At 41.5% G+C, this 18018-nt stretch overlaps 1 protein-coding gene across 2 annotated transcripts in view; it reads left to right on the top strand.

The window, feature by feature from the left end:
- Nucleotides 1-18018, top strand: part of PARPBP (PARP1 binding protein) — a 95669-nt gene that overhangs the window by 61483 nt on the left and 16168 nt on the right. For both annotated transcript variants that reach the window (XM_034778736.1, XM_034778741.1), the window contains 2 exons: nucleotides 3091-3269; nucleotides 6912-6993. In XM_034778736.1, coding sequence (XP_034634627.1) covers nucleotides 3091-3269; nucleotides 6912-6993 — 261 coding nt within the window. The remainder of the gene's footprint in view (nucleotides 1-3090; nucleotides 3270-6911; nucleotides 6994-18018) is intronic.

Below are 18018 nucleotides of genomic sequence, written 5' to 3'. Positions count from 1 at the left end.
ATAATGCTTTGTTTTGGGATCTCTTCAGTGCAGTAATAGGTAGTTATAGCCGTGTCGGTCCCAAGATATTAGAGAGACAAAGTGCGTGAGGTAATATCTTTTATTGGACCAACTTCTGTTGGTGAGATAGACAAGCTTTCGAGCACACATACCTCTTCTTTGTCACCCACTTTGTGTCTCTAACATCTCTGTAATGTATTTTACCGTAGATTACTGATATGTACTCTCAACCTTAACTTCATCTTCATTTCAGTTTTGTCTAGGAATTTTCTTTGTTTAGTGTTCATGTATAAAATTTTAATTAAAAACATCAGAATGCTACCATTTGATATTCCTAATGATTTGAAGAGATACCTTAAATTATTTTCTACAGTTTTAACTTTTTGTGTCCAGATTGACCAATATGGAGTGGCTGCTTTGTGCCACTCTGAAGGAGCACAAGCAGCTAGAGTTTATATTGCATTTGCCTCTCTTTTCATGTTCCCCCCAGTTTCTACTTCTTGCCCCACTCTACGTTTCCCTGTGCAGTTTCCCCTTTACTCCTGTCCTCCATATTCTCCATATAAACACATCCTACTTCTCCCACCCACTGATTCTCTGCATGTGAACATTCTCCTCCTCTATCCTACCTTCGGAATAGATCTGGTGCAACAGGTAGCTTTTGAAAATAAATATTTAGGATTAATAGTCACTCTTGTTGTTGTTTTTCATAACTGAAAGTTTTTCTGCCAGCGGAGGCTTCTGCATGAAATCTTATTATTCAGAAAAACTCTCAAAGAACTGTTATCTCAAAATGGCTGCCATCTCTCGTTGTTCTCAATGGAACATAAGGCATAGGTTGATGTCCCCTATCAACATGGCCACCATTTCCCTTGTTCCCTGTAGGAGAGAAGCCAAAGATGGTGGCACCTATATTGTGAGGAAATGAAGAGGAATACTTGGGCCCATTGAGAAGAATGGGGAATAGAGGCCCTTCTCTAAATGGGCAACTAAGGGCAGCCTGTAATGTCAGTACCTTTGATAACATTGAGAGATTCAGCAATTTTTAAAAAGTGCAGTTTTTGGTGAAACTCTTTGTAGAAGAATATTATTCTTTAATGTCTGCTGAAAAAATGTACAGTTATTAAGAATAATAGGGGCAAAATAGCCATTGATTCTTGAAAAAAATCAAATATAGCCTATGTTTTTATGAGTTCAATGTGGTTTTTTAACTGTATGGGAGACATGAAGCATCTGTATTCTGTGAAGATCTTTTTGGACAAAAAATGCCCGACACTGGGTGCTATATTTCTTATAGGATTCACTAATAGATTCCATTATAAAGTCTCAGAAAAATAGGTTTTTTTATTCATAGTAAGTGCTGTGATTTGGGTGTGGGGGGGGTATGCTGTATTTTTTGTACCTAACAAAGGTTAATCCCTTCTTTAAGTGCAAAATTCAACTTCATTTTAACTATGGAGCCACAACTGGTGCTTTAACAGTATAGTATTGCTAGGAAGGCTGTCTGTCTAATTCATTTCTGAATAAAATGCACTTGAAAACAGTTGCCTTGCAGCAAACAGATACAAAACTTTTAATCTGGCAATATTTTTCTTTGCCATATCTCGATGTTGTGGGAATCCCTGGGCTTCAGCTAAATAATTATTCCACAGGGGAGGAAGCTTTGCTTTAATTTAATTATGTGAAGCCTGAATTAATGGTTAATGGGAATTTCCATCACTTTCTGAGAAGTTTACTATTCTGGCCAGAATTTGGCTATTGTGACCTGGATTGATCAAGATAGGACCTGGAGTAGCAGAAAGTCATTCATGAGAGACTAGTCTATTTATTTTGGAGGCAGGAAGAAATGGGCCATGGGCATAGCTTTAACAAGCATCAGAGAAATTATGCTTGCATGTGGCTGCTTTTTCCATTTAAGTCTGAATGCCTTAATTTGTAGTGGAGCTTTTTTTAGTCTGTGTTCATAGTTATAGTCGAGACTGTTCTTTTTTGCAGTTTTCACAGTAAAACAGTTGTGTCATGACACAACATGATATTGTACAAAAGTGATTATGTGATATCTGCATTGGCTCAGAATAAAATTTTAGGGAAGTTAAATGGTACTGAAATAGACAATTCTGTTTTAATTTTAGGTGACAACCATAGCTGTAGTTGCTATTTCTATTTACTAGTTGTTAACTTAAAGTAAATGTCTGACATATAGATTGCTATATTCTTGAAAGATAGATACACTAACTGATGTAATCAGGTAGATAGAAGAATAGAATTTGATTTATTCAAGGAGATTGTTTAAGATTAGTTAACTGATTCTATAAATTCTGTTGCTACTTATCCTATCTTTTAGAATAAATTTAAACTGCAGTGTGTTTTTTACATGTAAACAAGAAACCCTGTGGTTTTAAAAATCTACTACTGTACATTTAAAAAAAAAAAAAAACCCTAAACTTCTGTACAGGATTGTTACTTTTTTTTTAACTTTCTATTTTTTTTTTATATCAGCCCTGCAATTCTTGCAGTACCACAGTGGTTATGAAGTTCTACATCTCTGCTGCTGAGAGCAGCATTGAGCATTTCCAGATGTAGATTATTTTCTTTGAGAACTTCTCCATTGTTGTGGAAAATCCTGAGGGATCTATTTTATGCCAATCTGGAGGCTGTTGTACCTAACACACTTCTGGTCAGGTCTGTGAAAAGAGTTGGCTGATTGGTGTTAGACTGTCCCAGAATGTATCTTTGTGGCCCACAGCACTCAAGAATACGTGATGGGGAACTGTTCATTTTCTTCCCAACCTAACTTCTGTAGTGCAATCTCATTGCCCAGACTCCGATATTTATCTGTGTATCTTATTAAGCTCATGCTTCCATCTAGCAATTAGCTAAATATCACTAATTGCCTGGGGTTAGGAGGAAAATTTGCTTTTGTAGGTTATTCCATAATTGTCTGTGGGCGATTTGTTGCACCTTCTTCTGAAGCACCTGGCTGCTGTTGAAGATGGATTCCTTGTTGATTGGTTTGATGTATTGTAGCATTTCTTATTATATGCTCCTATTAATATTTACTTAGATGGAATAATTTCTATTTACTTTCAGCCAAAATTACATGTCATAAACCATGGCACTGCCTACTGTGGCAGAGAAACTGTGATGGCCTTACTAGCTCTTTTGGATGAAGAAGCTGCCAATCTTCCTACCAAAAACAAAGCAGAACTATTATATGGTGATGAAAATGTAACTCCATTTGGAATCACCACTGTCTTAACACTCTTTAGGTGAGTATTAGTAAATCTATAAAATAAAACAACCCCCTGTAATAAATGGTCTGCAGAACAAGAATAATGTTCTTGCTTATACAAAGCAAATTACTTAGTAGCAAACTAAGAGATGTATTGTCAATATTGCTGTCAACTTTTTAGTTTCCATTTTTTGTTGTTTACTCAGTATATCTCATTTTCACTTTCACTTCATTTGAGAATAGTGTGTTCATAGCTCAAAAAACATAATTTTAACACTAGCAACTTACTCAAAGAAGTGAATCTACCACACTAAACGGTCACTTTAAGTAAAAGTAAGAAACTTTACACAAACTGAGGGATTCTTTTTGCTAAAATACTGGAAATCACATTTATTTCCTTTTTTTCCTTTCCTCCCTCCAGACTCTAAAATCCCTTAACAATTTGTACTTCTGTAGCACCTTTATTCTGAGGTTCTCAATTGCTTTACAAACAATAAAACTCTCAACATTGTGTGATAGGTAAGGGATCACTTCATCCTCCACCTAAAGACAGTCACTTCTGGGGTATAATACTGTTTGTAAGTTCTTATAAAAACAACAAGGAGTCTGGTGGCACCTTAAAGACTAACAGATTTATTTGGGCATAAGCTTTCGTGGGTAAAAACCTCACTTCACCAAATAAATCTGTTAGTCTTTAAGGTGCCACCAGACTCCTTGTTGTTTTTATAGATACAGACTAACACAGCTACCCCCGATACTTAAGTTCTTATGTTATAAAAATGTTTTACCTGCATGGTGAAATGTATCACTTTCCTCAAAATACCATATTCTACTAATCTAGAACACTACCAATACATTTGCAATCCAGGTTGGTCACTGGTAGAAACATAGGAAATATTAAACCTTACTATAGTTTGCCATCTTATTTGTTAATTTAAAATTCTCAATTTTAGTATCAAATGACTTGGTTCTAAGTATTTTCTGAATTTTAACAAATTTATTTGTTGTGTCAAGAGATTTCATTATTTTTTATACTGAAAGGTCCCAAAAATCTGTTTAAACTTTATGGTCAGCTGTGTCTGGGATCTGACCACTTTCCAGAAAACTGTGTTTATTTTTAGGGCCAAGGTTGGAAGAGAAAACTAACGGTGTTTCATGTATGAAACTTTGAGAGATTCAGATAATTTCTCTTTATCCCTCCCCTATAGCTCTGTGTTGGCCTTGACAGAGCTTTCAGTTTAAATGGTTAGACTGGATGGTTCCAGGGCTTTATCTTTTGATTCTTAAACTTGGCAAGAAGTTCAAAATGAATAAAACCTTCCACAGAGGTACTGGTAAGGAGTGGTTACAATCTCCTTTATCTGATCTTGATAGTGTTTTGTTTCTGGCATCTATGTATCTTTTGGCACTGAAAGTACCAACATTAACAATAAATCATCAAAAATATTTTAGAATTTTCCAGACAAAGTGAGATTTTTCTCACTGAATCAGTCTCTTCTGTGTATACTGCAAATCTGACAGAAGATGTTTCATCCTTCCCTTATTATATGGATCCCTGCTGCTCTCCACTGGAGACTATATTGAAACAATTTCTTGTATGTATATATTCTTGGAGTGCAAATACTTAAGAAAAATAAGGGGTGGTTGTAATTATTGTGAAGTCTTATTGATGACAGAAAAGGGTTACCTGCTGTTTCCCATAGCATTTTCAGCTTTTCTTTTTTAGCCACCGGAGAAAATGCATTGAAGATAATATCAAAATAAGGAAACTGCTCCAGTTAGGGCTACTATCTGTGTTTTTTAGGGTAAATTTGGAATGAACGTAGACTAAATATTTCCATAATTTATTAAGAAAATGTACACAATTCTTTCTTGTCTGGCTTCCCTGCTTCATTGATAAGCCTTCAAGGTCCTACGTAACTTTGCTTCTCCCAGTTTTCTATTGTCAAAGTTATGTTGCTACTCCCATCCCCTTCATTCCATCAAGGATGCCATCTTTGGCATTCCATTTGTCTACTTCTCCCATAACTGTTTCTGTGCTTTCTTCCATGTTGCCTCCTACTCATCAAATGTCCTTCTGTGATGGGGTGCCTGGCCCACACTGGGCTTTAAGGGGTTAATAGAGCCCTTGGGAGGCTGCACAGGAGGCAGCCATCAGGGATGGGCTGCAAGGAGCAGCCAGTCGGGGTCAGGCTGGCCCATATAAGAAGAGCTGCAGAATAGCTTCAGTCACTCCCTGGAGCTTGAGAAGGGAGGAGGAAGACTGGCTGCCTTGCAGGCTGAAGGCAGCAAGCACTCTGGACAGATCAGGACTGCAGGCAGAGACCTGGGGAGCTAAAGACAGCTTCTGGCAGGCTGCAGGGATCTGCAGGCTGAGTCCCTGAGGCAAGGGCAAAGAGCGTGCTGGGGCCGCAGGGAAGTAGCCCAGAGAGATCTAAAGAGGAGTTGGAGGGTACGCAGCAAGAAGCTACCATCTACAGGGTTCCTGGTCCGGCACCTGGAGTAATGGGCGAACCTGGGACCCCTCCTCTCCAATTGCCCATGGGGAAATGGCGGAACTCTGGACTGCAGTTGCCACTGAGGAAAGTGGCTGGACAGATATTGCAGAGCCCCCAAAAGGGGGGAACCCAGAGTGTAACTTGGCCAGAGGGCTGTGTCACTGAAGGGGATGCCACAGTACTGGGAGTGATGTGGGTGTCAGAGCAGAAGTGATGGAGGCGAGGCACCACCAGAAGAGGGTACACTGGCAAGAACAGCTAATTCCCACGACAGCCAGTAGGAGGCGTTGGAGTGGTGAGTCGCACCCCATGACACCTTCCTATAGCGGTCTGCAAAGCTACTAATATCCTGAAGACCCACTTTTTGAAGGCATTGTGGAAGGAACTAGCTCACTGAGCTAGAAAAGCTACTAATGTTGGCAATTCATCTTGCCAAATTTGTACCTCATCTTGCAGAAGTCTTGGCACAGCTAAAAGCAACTCAAAGAGACTCAGATCTTCAGGGGAACACCTAGAAAGGTTCCGTCTCTGCTGAAATGAAACCGCTACTTGTCAGAGCAGGCACATTGGCTGACAGTGATAATAAAGAGGTAACCATTAGGTGTATATTTCCAAGCAAAGAAGAGATTTTGTTACTGTAAGAAGCAAAACCACTTGTGTATGCATCCAAGTCTTGTGTCAATGGAAATGAACTATGCACAAACTGAAAAATAGAAGTGTCATTGTCTGAGAACTTCCATCAAAGTGTGGGTGGATGAGAGAGAGAGAGAGACAGACAGACAGACAGAAGTTACTGTGGAGACTGACCAGAAGCCTTTGAAGACAATCATGGGAAGAAACTTCCTGTAGCACTGCCAATGCCACAAGTAACAATGATGTGCCTGCAGAATCACAACTTTGTGGTTAAACTTAAATCCTAACAGCATATGCTGGTTGCTGAAACTTTAAGTCAGAAATTTTATTGTACTTCCCATCAGTACTTCACATGCACACAGGGTGGTTTTTTTTCAGGGTGGGGACGTGCGGGAGAGGGGCAGGAGAAAGGATAGAGGAACAGAAGCTTGGATTCCTCCATTCTCCCTGTTTCTGAGGAGCTCTTAAGCTTAGGAATTTTTGTTACAAAATGCTGAAGTGTAATTAGTTAAAACTTTATCCCTTTTTTTTTTTTTTTTTAAATGTAGATCTCCAGCACAATCCACTGGGTCTTCTCCAAAACCTCTCAGACAACGTATTAAAACATCTGTTGGTGAAAGAAAAATTAAGGTGTTGTATGGTTGTTTTATATAATATTATAATATATATTGTATGAATGTAATATAATAATATTTTTGTGTTATGCATTCAGTCTCTCTCTCTCTCACACATGCATGCGCACACACATGCACACACACACTTTATTTGTGTGTGTGTATGTGTGTGTGTGTGTGTGTGTGTGTGTGTAAATAATATTAATACATATTGGTAATTTTTACCAAAATCCCAATTTGAAAAAGGATTCCATAAATGAAGAAGCATATTGGTGATTACGTTAGTTATATCTCCTTAAAGAGGAAGCAATATAGACATAGGCCTGACTAGAAGAGTGACATGATAAATGAGAACAGCAACGTTTGTAGGAAAAAGAGGCTTAAAAAATGACGACAAACACATGCTCCTTAACTCTTAATTTTGCATTCCTGCTAAATTGGGCTCTGCCAAAGAGCAATAATGGAATTTTTCAGTATCATTTTATGGGCATCTTTTTATGTTTCTAATTTCCAAAATCCTGTTACAAAGCAAGAATTTTCTCTGAACAAGAAACTTAAATACTTAACATTAAAAACTTAAATTCTATATCTTGTTGTGTTGTTCAGACAGAAATCTTACTTTATAATAGTGAGTTATATTGTTAGAAACATCATTTAGGAGAATGTCTTTAACAGCACTGACAGCTTCATGAATGCTTTTTTAGCAGAAGTGCAAAATTTAGTCTGTGTTGGGACTATGTCAGGATTAATCCCTCACATGTGGCTGTTGGGAGCTAAATGAAAGTTGGCCATCTAAGTTCTGGCAGATGGGTTCTAGCAATAGAGGAGGAAATAAATTAGATCAATTTTAATAGATGAAGAAAGAATATAGCAGTATTATCAATTTGTGGTAAACGTACTTATTTAGCAATAGAGCAAACAGTAGACTAGCATAACTAAAAGTAACTTTCCATAAGTGGGGAATAATTTTTACACAATATATATTTGGGGTGTGTGGGGAAGAAACAAAACAATCACCCCCTCCTAGTGCCAAAATGAATTAACTTGGCATGTTGGAGCAATGTTTAGTTATTCACAGGGTGCAGCCTAGTGCGTGTAGTCCTCTGTGACATAATTTTATCAGGGGTCTCAACCTCAGGTAGATTTATTGGGTTTTCAGTACAATTCCTTGTGGAACTAAAATAAAGCAAACCATCAAACTTGAAGCATGTCTGTATCCTAAATATTCTATTTACGAAGCATAAATTATAATGCAAAATATTCAGACAAATGTAAGTTTGTTGGCTAAAGACTACCTACAACCAAGTCTCTTATTTTAGGGGTGAAAGGGCAAACAAATTGGCATCTTATAGTAGTAGTGATCTACTGTATTATTTTCAGAATGTATACGGCCTCTTTTTACATTGATACTTCATAGTTACAGGACCAGCAGCTACTGTAGCTGCAGAGAATTGGCACAGAATATATAGGGGGTTATTTAAAGTAAAATTTACTCTTCAGTCTCATCACATACTAAGCATTTTTTTAACAATTAAATATTAGAGCATCGCTAAGAAGAGTTTTATACATATTTCAATAAGTCAGTAATTACTTAGGAGTTGTTCTTTCATTAATGCTTCTCCTCAGGAGCTTTTTAAGAAGTGCAAATTTGGTTTTCTCCCCAAATGGTCTAATATATTATATTGCACTTAAAAGCATCTGTCTATGGGCTTGTCTATACAGAGCAGTAATACAAAGTACAGGAATGTGATTTCTAAATCTTGCTGACATGGTGTGCATTAATTGGTTCATGTAGACCCTGCTGGTGTGAACTAAAATTCCCTGCTGAGCTTTAATGTAATACTGTGTAATAAAGATCTCTAAGAAAATCTGGTAAACGAAAAGTGGAACACTTGCACGCACTAATTTTTGAAAAGAAATGTATCCTCCAAAGCAGTTGTTTACCAAAGCATCCCTATAGGCAGTTCTGAATAAAACTACAGATTTCTAAGTCTGAAACCTGGAGCAAAGTAAGTGTGTGTGTGTGTGTGTGTGTGTGTGTGGTTTAAAAAAATACAGATGGTGGACAAAGCAACTAGGTTATTGTGGATTTGTGATTTTGGAGTAAAAATCTGTGGAGAGTTTCCATTGTGCCAAATTTCAGCTGAATGAGTTAGCTAAGTGTAAGTGAAAGCATGAGGAATAATTCAGTATATTTTGGGTCATGTTAGTCCCATAGCTGCTTTGCAATTCAGGACGGGGGCAGAAGACGCAGAAATGTTTGCACATCCCATTCCTGAAGAGTTATTGGAGGTGGTACAAAAAGACCAAACATTCCTCAAGAGGAGATCTAGTGAGGAAGTATGCCTGTTATTCTTGACTCCTTAAAGGAAGAGGAGAAAGTATGTTCCTGCTCATCCTCCCTACCAGACTTGCAAGAGCTGGTAAGGATAAGAGATACTTCCATCTCCTGCATCTTCCTCTGGGGAAAAAAAAAATGAGGCAGATCAAATATCTAAACATTCTCAAAGTTCATGTTTAGTCTGAAAGATCTAAGAAATTTTGTCAGGTGGGAAAGAGGATTATTAATTGATCTAGACTAATTCATTCAGTCCTATTTTTGAGGTACATTGAATCATGCAGCTATGTCGCTTAGAAAGGTTTAGGTGCTCTTTGGGCTGGATTGTGCCTGCCTTACTTTCCCTGACTTCAGTGGGATTATTTGTATGACTATCTACTCATCAGTGTGAGTAAGGTGGTCAAAGTCTGACTTCTAGCAATTAGGTGCTACAAAGACTTAGGCCCATAGGCAACCTTACTTGAAGACTGCTTACCTCTTCCTCGGGCTACTCTTGCTTCTGTTTCCTTTGGGGGCTGCTTTTTGAGAAGCCAAGCTTTCTCTTTAGTTCTTTTTCTCTTACCTGTAGTTCTTTACTTAGTGGTCAGAGTGAGGTGTTCATAATTCTGTATGATGGTTTTTGGATTGGGTTTGGTCCTTGGATGAATTCTATTAATAGATTCATAGTGGATTTCTTTTTTCATTGAAGAAAAACCTCATTTTCTATTTGTGGATCACACATGTAAATCTGGGGTTGAGATTTTACCAGAGAAGAATGAACATGGAATGAGAGTTTAGGTACCTTTGAGAGTGATCTGTGGTAGTCCTTACTCTGCTAAGATAATTGTATGATGACTGCTTCTAAAACAACTTCAGATATTTCTTCTATGATAATTCTCATGGAAGCAATTAGCTTCTAACGTCTAGTTGAATCTGGTAGGAATAGAAACAGTGGATATAGGTGACAAGAGTTTAGCCAAATAATGCTTGTTTTAGAATACTATCGTTCTTCTTCTCCTATCCCCTTCCCTTCAACCAGCGATTGTAATATGGAGTGTATATATATATGTAAGGGCAACTCTATTATCTGGTATTAGTTGTAGTGACTATGTCCATGTTTTAACAGGGATATTAGCTAATATTAAATATGTTGCAATAAAGTTAGCATTGTAAGCAGTGCTTCAGTCCTAAAAAAAAAGAACTGCTGGAACTCATGAAAAGGTCATCTTCTGGGCTTGCTTCAGAAGGAGAGATGACAGGGTAACAAGCCTTGTGGATGCGGGGAAGTCGTAGATATGGTATATCTTGACTTTACTAAAGCTTTTGATACTATCTCGCATGACCTTCTCATAAAGAAACTAGGGAAATGCAACCTAGATGGAGCTACTATAAGGTGAGTGCAAAACTGGTTGGAAAACCGTTCCCAGGGAGTAGTTATCAGCTGTTCAGTCATGCTGGAAGGGCATAAGGAGGGGGGTCCTGCAGGGATCAGTTCTGGGTCCGTTTCTGTTTATTATCTTTATCTAAGATTTAGATAATGGCATAGAGAATACACTTATAAAATTTGCGGACAATACCAAGCTGGGAAGAGTTGCAAGTGCTTTGGAGGATAGGATTAAAATTCAAAATGATCTGGACAAATTGGAGAAATGGTCTGAAGTAAATAAGATGAAATTCAATAAGGACAAATGCAAAGTATTCCATTTAGGAAGGAACAATCAGTTGCACACATACAAAATGGGAAATGACTGCCTTGGAAGGAGTACTGCGGAAAAGGATCTGGGGGTCATAGTGGACCACAAGATAAATATGAGTGAACAGTGTAACGCTGTTGCAAAAAAAGCGAACATCATTCTGGCGTGTATTAGCCAGGAGTGTTGTAAGCAAGACACGAGAAGTAATTCTTCCGCTCTACTTCCTGCTGATTAGGTCTCAACTGGAGTATTGTGTCCAGTTCTGGGTGCCATATTTCAGGAAAGATGTGGACAAATTGGAGAAAGTCCACAGAATAGCAACAAAAGATGATTAACGGTCTAGAAAACATGACCTATGAAAGAAGATTGAAAAAATTGTGTTTGTTTAGTCTGGAAAAGAGAAGACTGAGAGGGGACACAGTTTTCAAGTACATAAAAGGTTTTTACAAGGAGGAAGGTGAAGAATTATTGTTCTTAACCTCTGAGGATAGGACAAGAAGCAACGGGCTTAAATTGCAGCAAGGGAGGTTTAGGTTGAACATTAGGAAAAACTTCCTAACTGTCAGGATGGTTAAGCACTGGAATAAATTGCCTAGGGAGGTTGTGGAATCTCCATCATTGTAGATTTTTAAGAGCAGGTTAGACAAACAGCTGTCAGGAATGGTCTAGATCAGTGGTTCTCAAAGCCGGTCCACCGCTTGTTCAGGGAAAGCCCCTGGCAGGCTGGGCCGGTTTGTTTACCTGCCGCATCTGCAGGTTTGGCTGATTGCGGCTTCCACTGGCCGCAGTTCGCCGCTCCAGGCCAATGGGGGCTGCGGGAAGGGCGGCCAGCATATCCCTCGGCCTGCGCCGCTTCCTGTAGCCCCCATTGGCCTGGAGCGGCGAACTGCGGCCCGTGAGAGCCGCGATCGGCTGAATCTGCGGACACGGCAGGTAAACAAACCGGCCTGGCCCACCAGGGGCTCTCCCTGAACAAGCGGCGGACCGGCTTTGAGAACCACTGGTTTAGCTAATACTTCGTCCTGCCATGAGTGCAGGGGACAGGACTAAATGACCTCTCAAAGTCCCTTCCAGTTCTATGATTCTATGATATCTCAGTAATGAGCCACCATCTCTCCTTCTGGATCGTGAAGGGATATGGGGAGGCCCTTGAGGATGGTTACTGGGACTGTTCACCACCTTAGAGAATTGAGCACCTGATCTATCATGAGCACTGAGGAGAAATCTCATATCTTCCTTCTGAAAGTATGGTGACACCTGAGGTGTGGCCTTGCCCATGAAGTGATCTCTATGCATGACATTAGGAGGTTCAATAGCTGAAGATTCTGAGCTATGGTTGGCCTGTTGCATGTGTGCAGTACGGATATGAGATCTTGGCTCTTCTGGACTCTGTCAAATGATGGGTAGATTTTTGCCACTGAGATGTTTTTGTCCACTCCCAGGTGAGTTATCCTTGTCGAAGGAATCAAGAAACTTTTTTCTTGATGTTTATTACAAAACCATGCACTTGTAGGAGATCCAGACTCTAAATCATGTCTTTGTGAGCTGCAGCTTGAGGTAGGGCTCTGATCAGGATGTTGCCCAGAAAGGGTTGTAGGTGCATACCTTATGACCTGAGTCTGGTCAATGTCACTGCCAGCATCTTTGTAAAGAACCTGGGGGCTGAGGAGAGACCAAATGGGAGTGTTTTGTACAGTAACTCCTCATTTAACGTCGTCCTGCTTAACATTATTTCAATGTTACGTCCCTGCTCAATTAGGGAATGTGCTCGTTTAAAGTTGTGCAATGCTCCCTTATAACGGCGTTTGGCTGCCTGCTTGTAAGCTTCTGTGGCAGAGCAGCGATTTTACAAGGGAGCATTGCACAAGTTCCACTTCTCCGCCTCCTCCCCCTCCCTCCCAGCACTTCCCAGGCACTTAGGACTTTCTGGGAGGGAGGGGAGAAGCAGGGAAGCGTCGTGTCTCTGCTCCTCCCCCTCCCTCCCAGAAAGTCCTAAGCGCCGGCAAACAGCTGTTCAGTGGCGTTTAGGATTTTCTGGGAGGGTGGGGAAGGAGTGGAGACGTGGGGCTTCTCCGCTACTCCCCCTCCCTCCCAGCACTTCGTGCTTAGGACTTTCTGGAAGGGAGGGGTAGGAGCGGGGAAGCACTGTGTTTCCGCTCCTCCCCCGCCCTCCCAGAAAATCCTAAATGCCACTGAACAGCTGTTTGGTGGCGCTTAGGACTTTGTGTGTGTGGGGGGGGGTTGGGGCATACTCCGGAGAGGAGGTGGAGTGGGGGTGGGAAGAGGTGGGCCTAGAGTGGAGAGGGGACAGGAAGAGAGGGGCCTCAAGCATTCCCGACAAAGTCCGAGCCTGTTCTTCTCCGGGGAAGCTGCTGCTGCTGCAAAGGTGCTTCCTAGCATCCTTGTCTGCAGCGGGCTGTGCCTGTATGGGGTAAGCCGGGGCACTTCCCAACCACAGTACTGTACAGTATATAATGCCTTTTGTCTGCCCCCCAAAATTTCCTTGGAACCTAACCCCCCGCATTTACATTAAATCTTATGGGAAAATTGGATTCATTTAACATTGTTTCACTTAAAGTTGCATTTTTCAGGAACATAACTACAACGTTAAGAGAGGAGTTACTGTACTAGTAATGATCTGTACCACAAGTAAATCTCAGGAGCCTGCAGTGGTATAGTCATATGGAAATGTGGAAATAAGCATCTGCCAAATCCCCTGAAGTTAGGAGGTCTCCTTGAGACAGGAATGACACCGTAGAGGCTAGGGTCTCCATCTAAAATATCATTTTCTTCATCCACTTATTGAACCTTTTGAGGTTGAGGATGGCTCTGACTCCCCTATTGGTCCCTGGATAATCAAGATGATGGAGTGGAACCTTGAGAACCTTTCTTTTGAGGGAACTCATTCTATTGCTCCCAAGTCCAGGAGATCAGAGGTCTCATTCCAGACCAGTTCATGCTTTGCAGTGTTGCTGGAGATGGGAGACTGGAAGAAAAATGGATGGGATGGAGCTTGCAGCTCAAGTGAGTATCGCTGGCTCGCTATCTCCCTTGCCCACTTGTCTGTGGTCAGTGTGGACCATTCCTCTGAGAAATGGAAGATTCTGCCTCCTAGATTCAGATCTGTGTAAAAGCACATTCGCTTATTGTCATAATGTGGTTTGGTGAGCTGCAGAATCACCTCAGGCCTTTCCAGCCAAGCCTCGGTTCCAAAACTTTCCATTGGTATATCTCCTGGCCTTTCTCTGTTACTTTTATGAGGAAGATGGACGAAAGGAGTGTCTCTGCCTGAAAACAGATTTGTACTCCCTTCTGACAGCACTCTGTGGTGCGGGAAGGGATTGCTTAGATTTTTGCAGCATTTTCTGCTGCTATTTTACCTTACTTTTCTCCAAGGAGGAGAGATTCTGTGAACTGAGATGAGCACGGGACTTTTTTGGAGTCCACTGTTTGCCCTATTTTGGAAGGCATCTACCTTCCAGGGTTGTAGCCATATGTACCTTATGGCTGCTGAGCTGGATGCCTTGGCTCTGGCACAAAATCTCATTGCATCCAATGAGGCATCAGCCACGAATGCTGTTGCTAGGGAAAGTTTCTTAAGTATGGCACTGGAGCCAGGGTGGTCACTGTCCTTCAGGGCCCTAATGTCTTCCATCAAGGACCTTTTAGCTTTTGCAAAGCATGTCACAGCGAGGGGCATTCTGGGGATAGGTGAGGAAGCTTTGAAATTCTTTCTGAGGAGAGCTTCCACTCTCCTGTCTGTTGGGTATTTATGGAAGAATTCCCTTTTTGAAGGGATATCCATATCCTCAGCTAAGGCTTGCCACTGCAGCATCAACCTTTGGGACTTCAATAATTAGCATTTTTTGATTCTTGCAGCTTGTGGAGTCTAAGGTCCCGTCTGTTAATGAATTTACCGTTGTCAGATTTCTCCAATTCCGCTCTGATCATATCTTCAAAGAAAGGAGGACAACAGGGGAATCATTGCCTTGGGGAAGGATTTTTAGGGAAGATATTTGCTTTGAGGCTGAGGTCATGTCTATACTACAAACTTAATTTGACTCAAGTTACTCTCTTTTCTGACTGGTGGATTACCACTGGCAATGTTGAAATGCCGATAGTGATCCTGGGTGACCCAACCTATTCCTTGCTCCCCTCGCTCATGAAAGCTGTACACCTGCCACCTCGACAGCACCAAAGAATGCTTCAACTACTGGCTTAGCAGATGCCGAATGGCAGTTGAATATGCCTTTGGTCATTTGAAGGGTTGCTGTTTACTCACAAGATTGGACCTCAATGAGAAAAATATCCCAGCTGCCTGCGGTGGCCTGCATAATTTCTGGAAAGCAAAGGAGAAATTTCAGCCAAGGCAGAGGGTGGAGGTGGAGCAGATATAAGTCTATTAAAAGAGCTCAAGACTGAGCTAGCAGGCTGAGGGAGGCTTTGAAAGACCATTTTAATAGTGAGACAGAGTTGTTGTAGTGTCCTCTACCAGGCCCTGCTCTTTTGCAGCCTGGTATGAATTGTGTGGTGATTGCTGTATATGTAGGAACATAACATTGTTAATGCACCTGTTAATTTTGCTTGTGAATATTATGAATTGTGTGACACCATGCAGTATCAGGTAAGTGGGCACTGTCAAAACTGTTGAGCACCAGCCAGCATATATTGTGGACTAATAAAAATGAATTGTGTTCCAGTTATAGAATTTTATTCTATAACAAAATCTATGCAAAAATACCCCTGGGCAATTTAAGAGCAAATACATTAAAACTTAATAAATTAAGAGAACAGAACTTATGAAGGGGAATGAACATTCATGTCCATTTCAGCTACACATACAGGAACTGTGGCTTTCAAAGGTCAGTGTATGTGAAGCTGTTACTGTCTTTAATGTCCCTCAGGGTTAATAAGGTTAGTGCAGCAACCACTAATGCCATATGGAATGTTGGAGTGGGGATGGAGGTCCTGATACTGATTCTCAGTAGGCTGCAGAGGGAGGTGAGCACAGGATTGTTGAACCTGAAGGTCTACCGAAGTGTGCAGCCCCTTTGTTTGCTGTCTGAGAAGCCCCATTATGTCCTGGTGCATTTCCCTATCCTTTTCCTGCACCTTTCTCCTCTCTACTCTATCCTTCTCCAGGCTGTCTGCAGTGGTCATCCTCCAGACCCTGTGCTCACTGTGTGATGCAGCACTGACTTGCAGGATCTACTGGAACATGTCATCCTGCATCCTCTTCTTTCTCCTTATCTGGCTCAGGTGTTCTGTGGGTGCGAGTGGGAGGAGACCCTGAAGGCCACAATGGCAGCAGCAGCAACTAAAACAAACAGTTACCATTGTCAGTGTATTCTCTATGGAAAGCAAAACTTAAGATGCTAAACTCACTCCCTTGCTTCCCTAAAGTTTAAAGCGTTACATTCTCACTTCTGCTTGGGATTACTTGTGCATGGCGCCAGTCACAGCAGCAGCTATGGTGAGCATGGCCTGCCTGGGGTTGGGGAAATGAGGAAGGAATTGCTTGGTTGCATAATTCTAGTAGTATAGGGCAGTGGCACCGAATACTGGGACTCTTTTCCACAGGCGACGGTGATTTTAGCTCCTCTCGCTCCTGAGGATAATAAAGACAGAGAAAGCACAGCTGCTGCTGGTGTCCTTAAGCTACATGGGCCCATATGCTGCTAGCCTGTGTACTGCAATAGTGCATGCTGACATTATCGCTGAGTGGCATGGGAAAGTGTTCTACCGCAGAGGAAGAAATAAGACACCCCTCCCTAGAAACATTCAGCAGAGGATTGCAGAGTACCTACATGAAAGTTTCACAGAGTGGTCTCAGAAGGATTCATGAAACATCTGTATGTACATAAACAAATTGCTCCGTGTGGCCCTCCTGCCTAACTCTAGAGGGAAATAAAAAGCAGATAGAAACTCTACCTCTCTTTGTTGTATAACTACCTCTTGTAGCATGAGTAAATTAATAAGTCAAAAGGTGTGTCCTGCTATTTTGGGGGTGCTACCCTGTAATTGAAAATTTATCTACACACTTACCCGAGGTTCCTTCCCCTGAATCAGGGTTGCCAGTGCTTGACTGGCAAGACTGACTAGACTATGGTGGAGTCAAAAACCGGTTCTGGGTCAGTGCCAGAACTGGCTTTTCCCTTTCTGTTCTTTTGGGGGTTTCTGATACATTTTGTGGGCATGAGTGGCTGATTGTGAGTCCTTTTGCAGCTTGCCTTTATGCGGAGCCTGGAGCTCTCTAGAAATTTCTCCTTCGAAGTCCACCCCTTCAGGGCCTCACTCCCGCTCAGTGGGAGATGGGGGTTTCATTATCTGAGTTTTCTGACTTGAATTGGGAACGAGGGGGCAGGATGGATATGAGCCCTGCTTCTCTCCTGAAAGCATTTAAGACCCATTGGCAGCACTGCAAGGGTCTTACCTTTGCGGTCCTGTGTTGCTCCAGGACTTACCACCTGGGCTAGCTGGCTGAATTCATCTTTAGAATTTCTCCCTGCTCTGCTCTGTCTCTCTGGTTTGGTTTGGGTTTTTCTGTGTTGTAGTTTCAGCTGTTTGGAGAAGTATGGTCTCCAACATCCTTATCTGATTCAGAGCCCATGGCCTAGAAGAGATGGGGTCAGCTGGATGGGAACAGGCTGGATCTAATTCACTTTCTGCCAAGCCTGGAAAAGCTGTCTTATGTATAGAGCACTGTTTGGATTTTGCCTAATGCTTGCACAGCTGTTTTGCCATGCCTGAAAGGGGGCAGAGGAGCTCTGCAGGGAGGTGCTGCAGCAGAGGCTCTGCATGGCTATAAGCACCATGCTGTTAAGACCTTGAGCAGAAGGAGACTTGGAAGAGCAGAAAATTGCTCCTCACTGCTCAAAAAATGGTTGAAAAATGGAAGATATGGGAATAAAATGAACTGCCACTGACCTGGTACCACAAAGGTAGAAGATCCGGCAGCAATCAGGAGAAGGGGTGTGGCCAGCATGAGCAGTGCTGCAACTTTAAATTGCCTCCAGAAACTGCACAGTGA

Source organism: Trachemys scripta, chromosome 1, assembly GCF_013100865.1.
Source record: "Trachemys scripta elegans isolate TJP31775 chromosome 1, CAS_Tse_1.0, whole genome shotgun sequence".
NCBI lineage: Eukaryota > Metazoa > Chordata > Testudines > Emydidae > Trachemys > Trachemys scripta.
This window is presented reverse-complemented; position numbering and strand designations above follow the sequence as displayed.